Here is a 20,767-nt window from a genome sequence, read left to right on the forward strand (position 1 = left end):
TTCCAGTATAATAGTAGTTAATATTTATTGAGCATTTATAATATATACATCAGCCACAATTTTAAATGTTTTATATGCATTATCTCATTTAATTCTCCTTCAGGTTCTATGAGAATGGTACCATAATTATTCTTATTTTATTGATGGAGAAATTGAGGTAGGTCTTATTGTTAGCAGGAGAAGCTTGGATTTAATCCAAGGCAGTCTACTTCACATTTCATGCTCTTAAATGTTAAGTTATTTTCCAGGTGGGGAAATTGAGGCCCAGAAGGGAAATGACTTGTCCAAGTTTTTATAACCAATTTAGTGGCAAAGCCAGGAATAGAACCCAGGTATCTTGGTTAATAATTTGTAACTTTTAAGTACCTCACTCTGCCACTGATGATAAATTAAGTCTATTAATGAAACTATTATGCATATCATTATATGTATTACATGCAATATTAAACATGTTATGTTAAATATGATGACTCTTAATTTTATCTTTATTTTTTTAAAGATTTTATTTATTTATTTGATAGAGAGAGAGAGCACAGGCAGAGGGAGCTGCAGGCAGAGAGAGAGAGAGAAGCAAGCTCCCTGCCAAACAGGGATCCTGATGCGGGGCTTGATCCCAGGACCCTGGGATCATGACCTGAGCTGAAGACAGATGCTTAACAGACTGAGCCACTCAGGTGCCCTTAATTTTGTCTTTAAAATGACATCTTTCTCCAAATAAAGATCAAAGACTCTTTGAACTACAAGTTTACTCATTTTCTTAATTTGTAGCCTGATGAAAAAAACCCAAATACTTGAGGGTAGGGAGCTGGAGTGATTTCTAAGGAATCAAAATAAGTGCTATTAGGAAAATGCTGTTCACGTCTGTTAAACAATAGTAAATGCTAATAAGTATTACCCAACTGCCCACTTGGTGCTGAATTCACAAGTGTAATCAAAATACGACTATGGGAGCAATAGTCTTGTTATACTAGGGTTTTTTGGGCACAGACTCTGGGATACAGACATATTAATTTGTCCCAAATCATGTAGCTAGTAAGTGGTGGATTGAGGCTCACACTCAACTCTGATTCCAAAATAAGGGAAGGGTAGAAGGTGAAATATTGGTTATTGGGAGTGGTATTTTGTGATATTAGTTCCTCCATAACAATGGATGGAAGTTTTTTTCTTCTCAAGTGCTTAAGAACAGCAAATCATTAGTTACTTTACATGTGATTATTCAACTTAAACTGATCAGTGAGTGTTTTTCTATTTCAATTATTAAATTGTACCTCCATGTTTTATCTCTGGGCTCCTAAAGGGCAAGTTATGTGCTTTATATATTTTTTATTTTCTTAGCATCTAGTACAAAGCTGATACAGAATCAAATATTTATTGAAAAATGATTAATGTCAGTATTAATATTTATCATCCTATTTTTGAAGTAGTATAGACAATATGGTTTATGTTAGAAATAAATGTCTTGAGTTAGAGACATGGGCTTTTGATGGGGCAAGCATGAAAGTCAGCTCTGGTGAAGGTCTTTGAAAACTATTAGTTGTGTGTTCTTAAGAAAGTTTATTTGACCTGTGTCCCAATTTACTTAAAGATAGAATATGGAAGATACCTTCCTTGCAAGGTTGTTGTGAGAAATGACAATTCATGTAAAGTGCCTGGCACATAGTAGACAATAAATAAATGATAGTATTATCTTGGGTCAGTGGAGAAGAGGAGATAGACTAAGAAACTCCATTATGATGTGGGGATGATGTTTTGGGAAATTGATGCCCTTCATATAGAAATTCCTAATCTGTAAATACTCTGAAATTCTATTAAAAAATTGAGTATGTTCATTTTCCTGGGGCAAAGGCCCATTGATTTCATTAGATTATCAAAGTGCTATGTAGCCTGAAAGGTTTAATAACCACAACTCTAATTACTTTAAATAGAATACTGTATTAAAATAGTGTCATAATCACTCCTCCCCCAAACTAAGTCTATCAAAAGGTCAGCTCCAAGACAGATCAAATGTCTTTAGACAAAGGATCTGCCACATTCACCCTAAACCTTGGTACTTTCTCAACTTTGGCCAAGAAAGAAAAAAAGGGATGTAAGACCACTGGGAAAAGAATGGAACCACTCATCTACTCCAACCCTGCGATTACTTTAGTTCAAGAAAAATCTTTTTCTAGGGCCATGTTCACCAGAATACACTTCTGAATCATGCACAGAGTGAAGAATATACATTTGTAATCTCCATCACATAGGGAACTCATTGAAATTGGGAGAAAGACTCAGAGCATTTGACGGGTCGAATCCTGGGGACTTCAACTGCTTTGCCCCTTGTCGTTTGTCCTCCCCCAGTCCTCTAGCCCTGAAATTCAAAACTTCTTTTTACTGTTTAAAGGGTTTGGATGCTTGGTTTCAGTCTCTTATGGTCCATGATGAAGAGAAAAAGACAACATAGTGCAGGGGTGCCTGGGTGGCTCAGATGGTTAAGCGTCACGATCTCCAGGTCCTGGAATCAAGCCCTGCGTAGGCTCCCAACTCAGTGGGGAGTCTGCTTCTCCCTCTTCCTCTGCCTCTCCCCCTGCTCATGCTCTCTCTGTATATCTCTGTATCAAATGAATAAATAAAAAATCTTTTTTAAAAAAATAACAGAGCACATTTAATAAAGCATTGTCTCATTGTATTTTGGTGTTAAAATGATCTTCTGTGAATTAATAATAAATAGTTTTTTCATAGTTTTTTAAAATGACTTTATTGAACAAAATAAAAAGTTGACAGTTCTATAGAGGTTCTCCTCTCCATTTCTTTCTCCTTATTGAAAATTTCCAGGGTGTGAAAACCAAGTCTGGAAATCACTGAATTAAGACAATGTTGCAATAGCCCAGGTGAAATACCATGAACATGAAAAACCATGAAATTAATGCAGTGCCAATGGGATAGAAAGGCAGGAGAATTGAGAGGCACCAATTGAATGAGAAGATGGAAGAGAAAGGAGTTGCTGGTGAACCTTGTTCCCTGGCTTGGGTCACTGATTGGATGAATGGCAGCATCATTCACTGAGCTAAAGCACTCAGAGGGTAAAAAGATTATGGAATGATCTTGAATAGGTAAGTCTGAGAAACTTGCAGAAGGCCCAAGTGGAGAGAGCCAGCCTATAACTGGAAATATAGGCTAGGGACTCAGGAGAGATTTGCAAAAATCTAGGTGGTAGTTGAAGTGGTGGAAGTGAATGAGATCATTCAGTGAGAATAGAGGGCTACTATCTCATACACATTTTTCAATTTCTTTGAGTAATGATATTTAAAACCAAGGAAGTGGCTGTTGGCTTGTGTATGCCACAGTGACCAGGGCTCCAGGCTCTGATGGGTGGTTCACATGATCTGGGCACTTGGGAGCAAAGCCCAGCTTTTCTATACATACCCAATTCTAAAATACTGAGCACAGTGGGGGTAGAGCTTGGGGAAGTCCTGGTTAAAGGAGACGGTCTTTGGGTGGGTGGTAAGTAAAATGATGTAGGAATTGTAGGGAATTATGGAAAATCTGACATTTTTGGGGTACCAAGCAAATTAGCATTTATAACTTTTTTTTAGAGTATTCCAACAGAAGCATATTTATTTATATATTATATCGTGTTTTTTTAATTTTTTTATTATGTTATGTTAATCACCATACATTACATCATTAGTTTTTGATGTAGTGTTCCATGATTCTAGCAGGAAGGGAAAAAAGCATTTATAACTTTTAATAAACAACTTTAACACTTTGAGAGGACTACATCTCTGCAAAATCCATCTGGACCACAAAACAAGGACACCATTTTTTCTAAGGTCTTTGAAGATGGAACACACTAGAAAATGATTCCCCAATTTGAGGGGCAGAAGAATCCCCTACAAAAAACTCTAGCCCAGTGTTTCTCAAACTTTAATATGCACACAAATTATCTAGGAATCTTGTTAAAATTCAGATTCTGATTCAGTAGAATTGGTGTAGGGCCTGGCATACAGCATTCCTAACAAGTTTCCAGATGATAGTAATGCTGTTGCTCCTACTCAAAGTGTTACTCAAAGCACGGTTAGAACTTTCTATGGCAATTTAACATTGGTCAATGGACTTGTCTCAAATAGGGTACCAGATCTTTGCAATTCTTTCCGTTTTCCCTGTTATGTTTGTTTTGAAATGTAATTTTACATGTTGAATCAAATACATTAGGGCTTTTATTTCTTTTTATTTTCCATTCCAATTTTAAAGAAATTTATTCCTATTGTGTTTTATAATAGTATCAGTTTGTGATGGACAGAGAAAAAAAATCAGTCCCTCACCAGAGATAGTTTGAGAAACACTGCTCTAGACAACCAAGGTTTTTTAAAGTTTTTATTTAAATTCCAGTTAGTTAACATACAGTGTAATATTAGTTTCAGATGTACAATATAGTGATTCAATACTTCCATACATCACCCAGTGCTCATCACAACAAGTGAACTCCTTAATCCCCATCACCTATTTAACCCATCCCCCCACCCACATAACCTCTGGTAAACATCAGTTTGAGTCTGTTTCTTAGTTTGCCTCTCTCCCTCTCTTTCTTTTCTTCCCCCTTTGCTCATTTGCTTTGTTTCTTAAATTCCACATATGAGTGAAATCATATGGTATTTGTCTTTCTCTGACTGACTGATTTCACATAACATAATACTGTCTAGCTCCATCAACTTCTAGACAATGAAGAACTTTTTATTTGGGACGTAGAATTTATTTAGAAATGGTTTGATTTGTTACATATGATTCCAAAGCAGTATTTTTAAAGTTTTCTTTTTATTTATTCCATAAACAATAACAAAACTCAGCTAGGTACATTATGACAGTTTCACCATACACTCAGTCACAAATATTTAAAACTTTGCAACAAGAACAACAAAACCAGAGGCGTTACAAGAATAATTTACAAGAAAATCTATAAAACAGCAAGAAGCTCACAAATGTTCATTTTCATTTGCACAAGATCACTACACTCTTTCACAACATGTTTTGTGTTACAAAATTCCCAACAAAAGTGTATTTTTTTCTTTGTATTATGGTTTCTAAAACCAGAAACGTTGAAGTAAATATCCTTTTATTAGCACCCAGTGGTGCAGAAAAAGGAAAACTCTCACATACAGACACTTCACAGCACTTTTCTAAGAAAAATATACACTTACAAAATATGTTACAAATTGGCACACTTAAAAATATACAAGATTTTGTAGGCGTCTTAAGAGTGATCCTTAAGCTTTATACTTCAATTGACTCTACAGATTATTTATAAAGCTTAACTCTGAAAGAAAGAAAGGCAAACAATTTCCTAACATTTTAAAGTTGCAGTGTCATATGTCAAACAGAAACTTAAGTTACATTCATAAAAAGGGCCTCTAACATGTTTATTTTAAATTTTCTTAAATGTTTAAAGGGCTTGGGAGAGGAGAACAATGGAGATAATAGTTTCTTTAGCACCATAAATCAGTACTTTACCAAAGAGGTGCATTCAGTTTTACGGAAATTAAATTAAGGACTAGTACATTCAAAACTGTAGGCAGCAAACTCTAGTCAGTGCTACAGGTATCCCAGTACTGAGCATTGTAAGCTTTCTACCCTCCTCACTGGGAGTGAAAAACAAAAGACCTCTTCTAGTTTTTGTTCTAAGCCTTTTCTTTTGTGCTGTAAAGCCAGGTATCTCTGAAAGAAGCAGAGTGACTTAAACATCTTCTTTCTTCTTTCTGAAGGGGATGTCGAAGACTCAGAAACCACTGAGCCTGATAGATGGACAAACATCTTTTCCATTTCATGTCGAGTGTTTCTTTTCTACTTACCCAAATACTGATTTTTCAAGCCTCATTCACACCTCATACTTTGTACCAAACCTCTTTCCTTTACATTGTCCTTCTCCAATGTTTCATCTCTTAGTTATGATTCTGAAATGAAGAGTACATCTCAAGTATCATGTAGCTGCAATGGGAGCTCTGCTTCATGACTGTAGCTACTGTTTAATGCTCTGAGTAAAAAAATGTGCCTTAAAGGGTAGCCTGTGTACTGCGATCAAAATAATTCTATGCTGGCTGAGGACCTTCAAGTTGATGACAGTGTTTCCCAAGTTAAACAGCACAGCTAAAAATTTGCCCCCCTTATTCGGGTCCTTGAGAAACCTTCACAAAAATCCCTGGCCTACATTGTGTTGACAAGATTCCTATTTATCCCTAGTTACTAAAATGTTTGGTTTTGGTACTAAATCTTCTAAACATAGTGGTGGGCTTAGTGAATTTTATGATCAGAAAATAAATCTCATATTAATTTTATTTCATAAAAGGACATATTCCTATAATAAGCTACCATTTAAAAAATCCTAAATAAAAATAAAACTCCAGAAATTAGATAATTTCTTAATAATCCAGGAGAAAACAAACACTTATAGTTCTAGCACTAGTTAGGACTAGCTAGTGCTCCATTCTCCTCTTCAGGGCAGAAACTCAGCTCTCTTCAATTCTTGGAACTGTTCTGAGAGCATCTGTAAATTGAAGATGTGGTGGATCTGCGTCAGACTGGTTCGGCTTGGTTAAGAGGTCCTTGGATATGGTTTTTCTCCTTTAGGCAGTAAATGCTCATCAGGACCCACTAAAACAGAAATTCACTAGAACGGCAGAACCTCACATAACAGGACATAGGATGCTAACCAGAGCTGTTTACAGCTTTTGAAGCATCCTTTATGCTTCTCTCTCTTACATACATGCTTAACCCGCTCCCTGTCCTCCCTCCCCCCCCCTGCACACATACAGATGCTTCTCAGCAAGGAAAAAGGTCAGAGAAGGTGAAAGTTGTCACAAAAGCCCACCTAGCACCAAAGACTTCAGGGAGATGGCTGAAGAAGTGATGGTCAAGGTAGTGCAGGAGGTTTGAAAAGATTTAGGAGAAGGTAAGACCTTAACACATAATTGCACAGAATAACAAGAAGTCAGAAGAGAAAGCTGAGAGGAAGCAGCATATGTGAGGAAGCTGGTATATGAGATGCTGGAGAGTCCACTGGTTTAAGCCAGTTATCACAGCCCAAACATAACCCCCAAAGTTCCAAAGAACCTTGGTCAAGGCTACTATTTCAGCACCCTCTCCACATAGTCTAGCACCTAACCAGGGCAGAAAGGGGATCAGAGATATTTTTACAGACCTTCAAGGAAAAGGAGTTTCCAACTTTCCTTAGTCATGCAATATAATTCTGTGTGTGTGTGTGTGTGTGTGTGTGTGTTTAAAATTAGATTTGAAAGTGGCCAAGACAATTAAAGGTAATTAAGAGTGAGAAGGTTGCCCTCTGAAATTCCAGAAGTAGCCTGGCTAAGGTTCTTAAACTCTGACACTTTGAGGAAGTGGAATATAAGATTATAAAAGAAGAAAAGTTCCAAGACCAATGACTGAAATTAAATAAGAAGAATAATGGAGAATACCATTTCCAGGAAAATAAAGATTAAATGGGATTCTGTTGAGGAGGCATTAATAGGAAGCAGCGTCTCAAAGAGATGTTAGAAGGGAATGGCAAGAAGGAATTTCAGACCAAGGAAAATTCCATATATCTGACTTGAAATATCAGTGATAGGGCAAAACACTATTTTTATATCAGTGGTCCTCACTCCACTAAGGCAGATGGTTGAATAAGGGGTCTCCAAAAAGTCAGGCCTACTATGTTGTGACAGGAGGAAAAAAAATTGTGAGCAGTGACAGGACCAAAAAAGCCATAAAAACTGAAGCACTCAGAACATAATATACTGAGAGGATATTAAGCGAAATTAAGAGAATAAGCATTTTCTGCCTTGTCCTATTGCTCATTAATCAAAACTAGTTCCTTGTTATGTTTTAGTAGAAAATGATTGATTACAAGTCACAGATACATATGTTAAAAACATATAATGCACTGTAGTAGGCCATTAAAAACAGTACTTTAAAATGTCAATTCTCTTTGGAGAAAGGGATGAACCATGCCCTAGAATTGGCCCCTAATGGGCTCCATAGGAGCAACTGAAAGAGCATCCATTCCAAAGGACTTGTGATAGCAAGTTCTGACAAGGAAACTGTTTCTGAAAGTTTCAGGCTGTTCTTCTACCCCACCCCCACCCCATTTTCCAAAGCTGAACTGAGAAAAACTGGGACAACTCCTCCCATATTTTTTTAATAAAACACATTGTACCCATGGAACATTTTCTTTATTTCTTCTTTAATTGCCACCTTTTGATTACACAGAAAGCACTCCATTCCTGTAAGTGACTTTGAGGTCTGGAGTCTTGGGGATCATAATACAGGTTGAGTTGGTAATTCCAAGCCAAAATTTAGCTGCAAAACAGAAAAAACAAAAACAAAAACAAAAACAAAACAAAATCTAGTTCCTAAGAACCAGCCATAGCATTAAGCATAAACAGCTAGCTATCAGAGTGGAGAAATAGAAGAAAGTGTTCCAGTTTGATTAATTTCCCTTCTGGATGGCAGCTGTAGAGTAGGAGACATGTTTCATCTGGTGCCTTTCCATTAAGTAATTGTCTAAGACTCACCACACACAGAGCATCAAAGCCTCGGAACAGGCCTGAAGCAGCCTCACAAAATGCTCCTCACCCACTCATTCCCGTAGACACACACAATCACACCATCAAGAACACAGGCTTGTTCATTTTACTACCTAGTTATAAGTAGTAGAGCAGGCTGGTGAAAGGAATCATGGACTGGGAAGTGTATGTACTTATATATGTGACAGGCTTCCTTCCATTTCTCTCTGACTACTTTCAAATGTTGCTTCTCTGTTTGTGAATATATTTAGGTGGCAATGACTAGGTAGGTTTTATATTTTGCTTAAATTTTTCCTTTTGAAACATCTTCCTTTTTTTTTAATCTCCCTTTCCCCCACCCACTTATTCTCCACCCTCCCACCCACAGCCTATATATTCACAAGTTAATAGGTTAGTAACAGTATTAGTAAGAATAGTAAGAGTAACAACGACAACAACCAACAACATTAATAATATTAATCCCCTATATCTGTATAGCACTTTATGATCTACAAAGCGCTTTTACATCCATTATCTCATCTGTGCCATAATGCATCAGTCATCAGACACACAGGCCTTCAACTGTGCAAGGAAAATAGATCAAATGTTAGAAGTCAAGTGGTGAATAAAGGGGAAGAAAAAGCAACACTAGTAGTGTTGAAGCTGTGAACTTGAAAGACAAAAGGGGGAAGGGCAGAATAAAAATGTGATTTCAAAAATGTATATAAAAATTGAAATTTAAGTTTAGTGTTTGGCATCAAAAACTAGTCATCCTCAGACTAGTGTATATATATATGGCCCTGATTAGTTGTTACCACAAATTGTTCAGCTTATCTAATATGTGTACGTAACTCATAGGAGTTGAACTGAGATGCCTTAACATTTTCTTTAAATGACATTGGCATTGCAAGATTAAACACTTAAAGAACACTAAAGCCATGATATGAGTGCAATTTTGACAAAACATTTATGAAACTACTTAAATAAAAGCAATCTATGTACTTCATTTATCATTAGTGTTGATTTTATAGCTATTTTATAATTTATCCCAGACTATTATAAAATATATAAAACTGAGATATAAAGTATCAGCAATATAACTTTGCACTTTAAATAATTTTCAGCTACAGATTTTGCTTTTAGAAAACAAACTTAAAGCAGCTGTTTTGTTTCCTTGTAAAAGGTTCTGTAAATGCATATATTAGGTCCCTGATGGACTCAGCTGTTGTGACTTCCAGACTTTTTCAACAATTGAACTTTTAGACAATGGAACAAACAAAACTTTATTGTGCCTTATTTGCTTATGTTTCCACACAGGACAGTAGAGTTTAAAATTTCAAAATAATGTATGTATGCATATATATATATATATATATATTTTAAAATCCATTAATGAGCTTTAAACTGTGGGGTGAATCTGTGAGATGAGGTAAGGAAATTTGGCACATTTCAAACAGTATCCTTTAAGTTTTGGTAAATTGTGTAACACAACATATTTTTCCACTGTGATCTATAGGTGCTATCCACATAAGTGGGGGTGGTTAATAGCAAGAATCACCGGAATGTTTCTAGTAAATCAACAGGGACAAGCTCCCCAAATACTCACAACCAAATGTTGATATAGAAGTAAAATATATACAATACAGTCACTTGTTTGTAGTTTGGCACAATGTTTTCCTTCTTTTCCTTGGGTAAATAGTGCATAAACTACTTGTGCAACTGTATGACTTTTGAAGTCTTTTACATAGAACATCAGATTAAAATTTGCTTCCAAAGACTTATTCCCACACTTCAAAATTCTTTTCTTTAAGCACTTACATGTCAACATACATACCACAAGGCATATTTTGAAAGAAATAAAACACAAACATCAAATGTCTTTCTGGAAAATGTGAATTTCTTCTTCAAACACAGGTAAAACCCAAAATGCTGTTTCTGCTTTTACGAGATTGTAGTTGGAATCCCTGCAGAAAAACCAAACAATTTATGCCACCTTAGTTAGCTTTAGTGTATGTCCCACAAAGGGATCATACAATCTAAATTTGTTTACATCATACTAAATGCTGTATGATGCAGAAAGAGATACAGATACAGGGGGCACTAGAAAGCACTCCTAATTGCCACACGATGAGATTTTGTTTTCCAAATTATGCTCTTTTTGCTTAAATGATCTTGCCCTTTTGTCTATATAACTTTTTGATTCTGTTGTTCAAAATGTTTTTTACTGCAAAGCCCTTCCCTTCCCAAAATCATTCAAGAGCATATTTTAGTTCTATTTTCTCAATTAGTAAAAACTAATGCTGAATAGCAGAAAAAGTAACCTTGTTAGAGTTTATCCCTAGTAAAGCCACAACAGAATTGCCCAATCTTTGGGTGGCTTAAAAGTATAGGGATTTTCATGCACTTTTTTCTTTTTAATTTGAGAAAGAAGGGAATGGGACAGTTTCTTTCATGCAAACTTTTGCTTTCAAGAAGGAAAAAATGAGGGACTGTGGGCTTAGCAGGTAGTAGGAAAGCTAAGGGTACATCATCTCAGCCATTTTAGTGCAGTATTACCTCAGTTTTTCAAAAGAAGCTGTCCCAGCCTCATCCTTGTGGACCTGTTCTCGCTCCATGCACTTTCCCTTACACTTTTCATCTCTCAGGGCCTTGGAGCTGGATTTGTGACGATATAACTTTTTGTGTGTTGGTCCATTATTGCCTAAAGTGCTCAGGTTATTATACTTTTTATCAAAGAAGGCAGAGCGAGAGTCCTCATAACCATGCATGTTTGCACGACCAGGATCACCTATCACTGCTTTCCCATTGCTTTTACTCACACCCTTGATGGACCTGTGATTCTTAGTGGCTCCTGGGGACCCACTGTTGACCTTTTTCTTAGATTCCTGTGGTGTCCCAGCCAATATTTTGAGGGTTTTTAATTTTAGGCTATTAGACTCTGGGGAGTAGAATATGTTGGGGTCCCCATGGTGTTCCATGGGTTCCCAAAGGGGTTCTATGGAGGCCATCATGAATCTCTGCACATCTGCCATACCAGAGGCAATGTTGGATAAGATATAGGAAGGCTCCTGAAATTCCCGTTGGTCATCATCAAGGAGGTTATTGGTGTTGGTGCCCATGTTCAGGTCGCTCCAGGCTGGGCTACTTTCCTTCCCCAAAGTCCAATCTCCAGAAAGTCCCTTTTGATTTGGCATCTTCATGGAGGTCACAGGGCTACCATGTTGGATACATTCAGCCAATGACTTCCCTGTAGAGGATATGTTGTTGATTTGGCCTCCCCCACGGCCAATGCCAATTTGCATTTTCTCTCCATTGATTGCAGCCATATATTTCCCTTTCTTTGTTGACTTAGGGGCCTGGCGGGAGGTTTTGCCCGGTGGCTTTTCAATCCCTTTGTTGTTGGCTTTGACAGATTTTTTCCTGGTGTTTTTCTGAGAAGAGCTTTGGTTCATAGCCCCACTCTTGTTGGGTGAACTTTTCTTTCTTGATTTTGACACTTTGTTGTTAGTACTCATTTGGCCAGATGGATCATTAAATGCTGATAGGCAAGGAGTTTTTTGGAGCAGGCTGACAGAATCCTCATCATTGAACATATGGAACTGAAACTGATGATTATTTAAAGTAAATCCATCATCCACTTGGACCTGCCGTGAAAGGGTACTGCAGTCCCACTTGATTTTCTCCATATTGCCCAATGGTCCTGGGACACCCTCTTGGAACCCCTTCAGTGTTCCTAATGTCTTGATACTCTCACATCTGGTGATTTGAGGGGAAAGACTGGGGGTGTCAGGTGGGGACATCTCTGAGAGAGATGAGTGGCGGAATTTGTCAGGAGTGAAGTTGGAGATATCCAGGAGGTCAGTGGACTCCTTTAATGGTGTTATCTCATCAATGCTCTGCTGGATCACCAGCTTGGGGCTGCAATGGGCCAGGAAGTCATCAGTAATATCATCATCACCATCTTTTTCACAGGATTTCAAGCTTAAGGAGCAATAATGGCTTGAGTTGATAGAGAGTGGGGCCATTGAATCAAAGCTAAAGAGCCGATCATCATCCATATTGGCTGGGCCCTGCTGGAAAGGAAAGCATATCTCTCCATTATTAAAGTGACATAATTGATAAGAGTCATCAGATGGGAGTTGGGTGTCTTGCACAGAGGCATATAGGACCTTGTTGCAATTACTGCCACCACTATTGAGGCAGATTCGATTGTATGTTGTAGCTGTGAGGTTATTTTCCATGGGGACTGCTTGGGAGACTCCAAATTCGTTAGATTGGGTTGGAGCTATCTCCCTTGAGACTTCAGCCATGAATTCCTGGGGACCAGAAGTAGGCTTGTTGGGCCACACATTTCCATAGTTGCTTGATTCTATTTTGAAGTTTTGGGATGACTGCTGCAGCTCAGACTCAGAGGGTGAGGAAAGCACACAGTCCTGGGCAGGCTGGAGAGGCACAAAAGATTTTTCTGTTTGAGTGAGGCTGCCTTCATTTTGCTCTGGAGAATGGTGAGCGAAGTATGATATACCAGTATTATTTGACAAATCAGAAGCATCTAACAATGTCTGCAGATACCCTCCAGGGATAACAGGTATATTGGTGGCAACATTAGCAGATGATAGAGGCATTTCAGAAGAGCAGGTGGTTGGTAAGAAAGTAGAATTCTTAGCAACCTTTGCCTCATGAAATTCAGATAGATGAGAACTGTTTGAGGTCCCAGGAATAGCTTCATTCTTTAAATTAGCCATAGAGGATTGATCTTCCAAAAGAGGGCTCATTTGAACAATTGGTTTGTTTTCTTGCCCAGCTTTGATTTTCTTGGATTTTAACCTGGCTTCACTTTTAAATTTGATTTTGTTGAGCACTTTCCTCTCTGGCCCCTTAAATCCTGCATCTTGGACTTTGACTTTCACTGAGTCAGGGCCTGTGACGTCATTTAAATGTGATCCATTTGCACAGCCGGGGACAGCCAGAGGTGTTGACTTCAGTGTACCTTTCAGGCCTCCATCTTCTTTACGAGTACTACCTTGCTTCTGATCACTGCAGAATGAAATCTGCTTACCACTTGAAGAAGTTTCCACAGATGGGATTCTTTGAATCCTGTGCCTATTGCCAAGTTTAGATTTTCGTTTGCGAGCAGGTGGCAGGAATGGCACCTCAAAGCTACCTGGTTCAAAGTTTTGTTTTTGGTATAAGTGTATCTTGTTGGAGTCAGTGTTGCTGTTTCTCTGTTTTTTCTTCTTCTGCCAGAAACCCTTCAAGGGGGCCAGTTTGGCATATTTGTTGAGCTGATTCTCACTTAAATTCACTGTTGTCTCACTGGAATCTACCCTACCCAACTTCACCAGCATGTTCTTCTCACCTTTAAAGCGATTGATGATGATATATTTGATAATAACAGGAGGCTCCTTACGAGTTACTTTTCTTCTCTTTTTGGGACACCATTCATCATCATCTTCCTCTTTGGAACCACCTGGCAGCCATTCCTTCCTCTCATTTACTTTTTCACCCTCTAGTGAGTCAACATCATATAGATAATCTTCACTGTACCTGACTTTTCTCTTGGCTCGAAGCCCATAGTTCTGCTGGGAGGAGGAGCTGCCAGAATTAGTGTCCCGAGCCATATAGCGGCTACAGTCCTTGATCTCCCCCATGGCATCATAAGAGACCTCAATGAAGGAACTGTCATCACTGAAATTCCCTGATGCCTCCAAGGAATTGGTAAGATGGCCCTGCTTTGTATTCTTAAATTGCCCTACTTCAGTCCCACTGCATGGTTTATTTAAGGCAGATTTTTCTCCATTATCCTTTTCATCCTTTTTCTCTACACCCTTGTCTTCCTGTTCCTCTTCTTTGCCTTTCTTCTTGTCCAAGTTTTTATCCTCCTCCCCCCAGATGATATTCACATCAGGGACCTTAAACTGGGAAAGATCGCTGTTCTGCTTCAGGACCCCACTCTTAGACTCCCGCTTGGGACAGGTAGTAAAGACACTGGGGAAAAAGTTGAATTGGGCATCCTCCTGCATTAGAAGGGTGGTCTTGTCTCGAACATTGTCTTGGAAGGACTCATATCGAATTTTCAAGGAACAGACATCACTGCCCAATGTTGACTCATCATCATCAAACATGTAGTTATCCACATCTTCTTCAGAGAATAAGTTGACAGACAGCTCATTTTTGGAACAGAGGTCAAGTAGTTCAATCTTACTCTCACTAATGAAAGTCTCAAAGTAACCCCAATCCTGATTGGAATTTGCCAGCAAAGCCTCTTCCGTATTACACTTGTCTAACAGTAATGCCTCATAATAACTTTTCTGAGCTGGATCCTCCAAGTCGATGTCAGATTTCTCAGCTTCCCGTTTTTCTCCCGCCCTTGATTTGTGCAGAGGAAAACCTAGGAGCTGGTCTGAGAGCAACTGCTCTCCGTATTTCATGTTTTCTCCAGCATTAATACACTGAATCCCTATATCAGAAACTGCACAGGTTTCATAATCCTTATTTAGATCACCAACTTTCAGACTGATCCCTGGCTCAGGATCTACTGCATCCTTGGATTCCATGAAGCAGCCCAAACAAGTCCGGCTTGGCTGCATGAGGCAGTCCCCATTCAGAGCTGACATGCCTGCAGGCTCCATTATGGCGAATGGAGCTTTCTCACACTCATTGGGCAGTGACCATGTATGCAGACTTTTTGCAACACCAGATGTAAGGGAGATGGCATTCACAGAAGCACTATTAGCAGCATGCTCAGGTGCTTCAATTAGCCCCAAAGGAGATGGAGGGCTCTGCATACAAGGCTTCTTAGAAGGCAGAGGCAGGAGACCCCTGGGATACATCAGGGTCTCTTTTTGAACCACCGGTATAGGCTGGATTGGTGCAGCAGCTTCTAGAGCTGCCAATGACTTTATTGCCACATCCTGGTCCTCTGAATCTGGAGAAAAGGGAAGGAAATGACAGAAATAAAGCTAAAGGTCTTAGACCACACTCATTAACTCTCTTTCTCTTGATCAGTTTGTGGTACTTGATCTTATATAAGCTAAGGCTCAACTTCTCTGGTTTTAGAACTGGAAAATACAAAGTTAAAGAATAACACTGATTTTATATTGAACATTCACGCAAGTGAAAAATAGTACTTCTTTAGATTAAGCTTTTTCTTTAGACACAGACAGAACTTTCCTCAGAAATAAGGAAATAATTGGACTGCTTGATCAATTTGAAAGTCAAGGCTTTCAGGGTGGGAAAATGCTCAGGTGCGATAGTTATGGTTTTAAGCTATAAAACTTAGTCTTGTCATTCAGACCTCTGTTCTGGAAGCTCCTCTGCACCTGTACGTTCCAAGCCACACATCAGAGCATATTTCTAATTCACTATGAATTTTGAGGAACTTAAGTATTCATCTGACAGAGATGGTTTGCAAAAGCAAAGTGTTTGGATTAGCTAGCTCTTAGAAACCCTTCTAGCCCAGTTAGAAATTTGGTGGAACAAAATTTAGGATTAATATCAATCTCAGAAGCACCCTAGACTTAACCTACTCCAAGTGTCCATTTTATGGACACTAAAAATCTACAGTAATAACAAAGGACTACTAGGAGAGATAGTATATACTATAATTAAATTCTTACCATTTTCTTTGACCCCATTAATCAGAGTGTTTTCTCCATTGGCTGAGGCAACAACAGCCTTATCTTGTTGGTTATCCATGAATGTAACCTCTTATTGTTTCATTCCAAGTCCAAATGCTGTCCAACCTGCACATTTCAAATATATAATGTTAGTCATTAAATGTATTTTTTCTCTGTTTTAAGGTTATTTCAGTTAGATAGGTCTTAAAAGGCTCACTGGAATTTACGTTTCCAGACTGGCTTCTTTGTTACTATTGTTTTCTGTTTCATAGTTTATACCCACTATATAAATCAGTTTTTAAAATTTTATTTAAATTCAAGTTAGTTAACATATAGCGTAGTATTGGTTTCAGGAGTAGAATTTAGTGTTTCATCACTTACATATAATGCCCAGTGCTCATCCCGACAAGTGCCCTCTTTAATACCCATCACCCATTTAGCCCATTCCCCACCCACCTCCCTCCATCAACCCTCAGTTCTCTTAACTACACAGTCTCTTGTGGTTTGCCTCCCTCTCTGTTTTTTATCTTACTTCAATTTTAAACTTATACTTCATTCATACATCCTAGATACTTCTATCCCCTCTAGGCTACCATATTATTCATAATGGAAATCTGAAGAAGCAGGCAAACTTACACCTTCTTCCAGATAGGAATATATTTAACCTAATCATGGCCATCCAGTTAGAAAGGATGTAAAGTGAAGTCCAGAGTGACCTGAGATAAGGAATGTATGTGTGTAGTGATTGGCTTTATTTCTGTTTGCCTCATTTCCACTTCCACTTCCATAATGCTTTCTTTATAATTCTTACCACTTCCAAAGCTTTCCACAAAGCTTTAGAGCTTTGATCTAAAGCTCTTCAAAAACAAGGCAATTCATACACACACACACACACACATATGTACGTCACACTCAGCTTTTCTCTCTCTGTGCCTTAAAATTTGACTTCTAAGGATGGAAAGAGGCAGAGAATTCCTTTCCTGGTTTCTCAACTTTCATGACCTTAACTCTGTTATTGACAAATATTCCTCCCAGCCCAGCAGGATTTTAAAATGTTGCTACAAAGAAAATCTGAAATTTCTGAAAAGGTCCCTACATCATCTGGTATTTTAGGGCATAGAATACATATCTATAGCCCCTTATCTCCTGCCCACCTACCTGGGTGGTAGGTATATGCAAAACAATAGAAAACAAGGCCACCTGAGATGGAGTTGTCTACCACATGCCATCACAACATGTGGTAGACATATAAATCCTTATTTATTACAACCCTCCTTTTTCCTAGACCTTCTTCTCAGCCAAGTATCCATCCCTTTATTAAAAACACAGACTTCAGGGTGCCTGGGTGGTTCTGTTAGTTAAGTGTTCAACTCTTGATTTTGGCTCAGGTCATGATCTTAGGGTCCTGGGATCAAGCCCCAGGTTGGCCTCTGTGTTTAGCAGGGAATTTGCTTGAGTATTATCTCTCTTCCTCTCCCTCCACCTCTCTCTCCCTCCCTCAAATAAATAAATAAATAAATATTTTTAAAAAAACACAGACTGCTGATGGCCAATCAGCTATTACAAAAATCTCAAATGTATACTTACTTATCCTAACACATGAATAAACCATAAAAAGTAGGTACAGCTTTGATGGAACAAAAAGCAGTAAGCAGAATTTTACATGATTCAATCTCTATGATATTTTACCTGTTTCTTTATCTGTAAAATAAGAAGTCTGTATTAGGCAACCACTCAGTTTTAAAAATGTCAGATTGTCCTGAGTTTCCCTGAACATTTATATATCAGAATTGCCAAACTTTCTTCTCATTTTATACAAGACCTGATTTGAGAGTAGCCAATAAACCACAGGTGCCAGGGAAAAGAAAGATATGCTTACTTGTATTTACACAAAAAGAAGGGCTGAAGATTTCTAAAAAGTGGAGAGGAGTGACTAGCAATTTCAAAGTCTCCATCCCTTGGCAAGAAGGGCTCATTTGTGGTGGAACTGAATAAACAGGTCAGATGACTGAGCTTCTGCTGCAAATAGAATCATATGGGTCAGATGGAATCATACTACTATCATGGATTCCTCTGTGCAACTTTCTTTTTAAGAAACTCAGTTGGAGGGTGCCTGGGTGGCTCAGTCTGTTAAGTGTCTAACTCTTGATTTCAGTTCAGGTCATGATCTCAGGGTCATGAGCTCAAGCCCCGCATCCAGTTCCATGCTGGGCTTGGAACTTGCTTAAGTTTCTCTCTCTCCCCTTCTCCCTTTGTGCCACTCTGCTCATGCGTGCTTTCTCTCCCTCTAAAACAAAACAAAACAAAACAAAAACAAACTCAATTGAACTTCAGATATCATTTTACTCTTAACACCCCCCTTCACTAACTCCATCTTGGCAGGGACCTGATAAAGGTCAAATTATTTGTAGATTTCAACAATTTAGTGCCTTATTGTGCCTTATGCCTAAGTCTAGTTACAAGGAAGTCTATTTTCATCACCAGGAAGACCAAGACACAGAAAAACAAAACAAAATAAGGTCACAAAATAACATAATAGCAATCTATGAAAGAAACTCAAGTCTCCTGACCAAGAGACTAAGTATTTTTTTCTTAAAACACAAAATGCTTTCTCTATAATTCTTACCACTTCCAACCCCTGGCCAAAACAAAGATCTAGAAATATAAGTTTCCACATGTTATTGATCTATACTTTCACCCTCTTTCAGGTAATAAGGAGCAGCTGCTTCAGACAAGGATTAATTATTAGTAAAAATTAATATACCAGAAAATATATGTAGGAGCAATATACTTAAGTATCCAATTATCCAATGTTCTTGTCACACAGGACAAGAACACTATGTCAGGGGACATATTAGTGCCATTGTAACTTTACTCTGGGATATTATTTTTCTAAGAACAAAATTTTCCTCTAATAGAAAATCTGATCAAGTACCCAGGATTTATGGTTCTAAGTTAAAGGGAATCGTAAAGGGCTTGGAATAGAAGAAATACAATTTGGCAAGAAATAAAGAAGAGGTGGAGAGGGTGATGGGAGCTTAATGAGTTGGAAAGGGGAGAGTAAAAGAATGAATGAATACCCACCAGGTGCTAGGCTGGATATAGTTACAGATGTTATCTCATTTTGTACTTATAATTATCTTTTAGAATTGGCTCTATTAGGTTCACATTTTCTTTAAAAGGGAAAACTAAGTATAGGTATTAAACTTAATGATTATAAATTATTTGGGCCTTTGTTCTGCAGAATTAGAAGGCTAAACCCTGGTCCCTTCCTATATCTTTTCAAAGCTCAGCTATGAGACAACTTAAAGTCATATATTTTCCCATATTTTTATTTATTTATATCTTGGTTGCTTATAAAAATGATTTGGGAGAGGGATTATAATTTTGTATCATAGTAATACAAACAGTTCTTGACTTGCTTTAGCTTTTCCCCACTGATTAGCACTTTGGGACAACAAATTTTGTGAGGTCTTAAAAATCTATTCTGAGCTAAAATTGATGAGCAATTTTGGAATTATGTACAACAAATTGCTTTGCTGATCATGGTAAATCATGCATGTAATGGCACTGAAATAACATTAGCATGGAGACAGGTATTTTGAAGTAAGGAAATGTTCAATTAAACTGGAAAAGCAACCCTGCCTACCTGCCCTTCCCCTCAGTTGGACCTGAAAGGGGACTCATATATCCTATCCCAGTCAGCTGCTATGTTCTTCCCCAAAGGTATTTAAGCCTCAGGTCTCAGAGTCTAAGTGACCTGCCCTAGCATTTGTGCTGTCCTTGACCTTAAAAAAAAAAAAAAGAAAAAGAAAAAAAAGCAAGGCAAGAAAGTAAATCATGTTTCTGCCTATGGACCTGAGACAACATAACCTTTGGGGTTTGAGTAGTGCTGATCTTCAGGATACCAGTTTAAATCAATTCAACAAATTGACCAGGTACCACATGTGGTAATGGTAGTGTACCAGGCACTGCAGTGGAAAAGACAGGTGAATGAAACTAGATCCATGTTCTCAAGGCTCTCAGAGTCTATTGGGGGAAACAAGCCATAAACAAATTCTAATAAATGTATAATACACTGAAAGAGAAGCAAAACTTTTCTATGGGAGTTCCAAATGGAGAGAACTATTCCACTTCTAGAGAGGAGGGGGATCAGGGAAAGCTTTACCAGTAGCAGCAGCAGCATTTGAGATGGACCTTCATGGATGGTCTTTCAGGAGGTAAGGATGGGGAAGTATAGAAGAAAGGCATCCCAGACTGAAGGAACTTCATGAGATGCCATGAGTCTCTCCCCACTCTATCTTTTAAACAGCTGCTGCAGAATTAATAGGTCTGACACCTTGCCTTAAATATTTCTGTTTTGACTTGTATATAACACCCCTCTCAATCAATCCTCAACTTCTCAAGTTATGTTCTCCTTTCATTCTTTTTACCTCTCCCTATACTTCCAAATATTCTAGCCATCTCTGCCCCCTTAATATGCTAGATCGTTTTTTGCTTCCAAGTATCTTGCACTTCATATTCTCTCTCCTCCCACCCTCCCTCCACCTTCTTCCCTTCCCCTATTCCTTCCATTCATTCTCCTTTCAGCCTCCCTTTCACCTCCCTCTTCTATTC

At 38.2% G+C, this 20,767-nt stretch overlaps 1 protein-coding gene across 2 annotated transcripts in view; it reads right to left on the bottom strand.

The window, feature by feature from the left end:
• Positions 1-10,320: 10,320 nt before the first annotated feature.
• The window catches only part of NEXMIF (neurite extension and migration factor), a 149,383-nt gene continuing 138,936 nt past the window's right edge, over positions 10,321-20,767 (bottom strand). Inside the window, exons 2-4 of one of the 2 annotated variants that reach the window (XM_035028774.1) lie at positions 16,151-16,276; positions 11,088-15,459; positions 10,321-10,495 (exon numbers count right to left, since the gene is read on the bottom strand). In XM_035028774.1, the coding sequence (XP_034884665.1) occupies positions 10,402-10,495; positions 11,088-15,459; positions 16,151-16,229 (4,545 nt within the window). In that variant the 5' untranslated portion in view covers positions 16,230-16,276 and the 3' untranslated portion in view covers positions 10,321-10,401. Of the gene's footprint in view, positions 10,496-11,087; positions 15,460-16,150; positions 16,277-20,767 lie in introns of those variants that run through there. The other variant, XR_004683456.1, reaches the window with a different exon arrangement.

This window comes from Mirounga leonina, unplaced genomic scaffold (assembly GCF_011800145.1).
Source record: "Mirounga leonina isolate KUSES-001 unplaced genomic scaffold, KU_Mleo_1.0 Mir_204, whole genome shotgun sequence".
Taxonomy (NCBI): Eukaryota; Metazoa; Chordata; class Mammalia; order Carnivora; family Phocidae; genus Mirounga; species Mirounga leonina.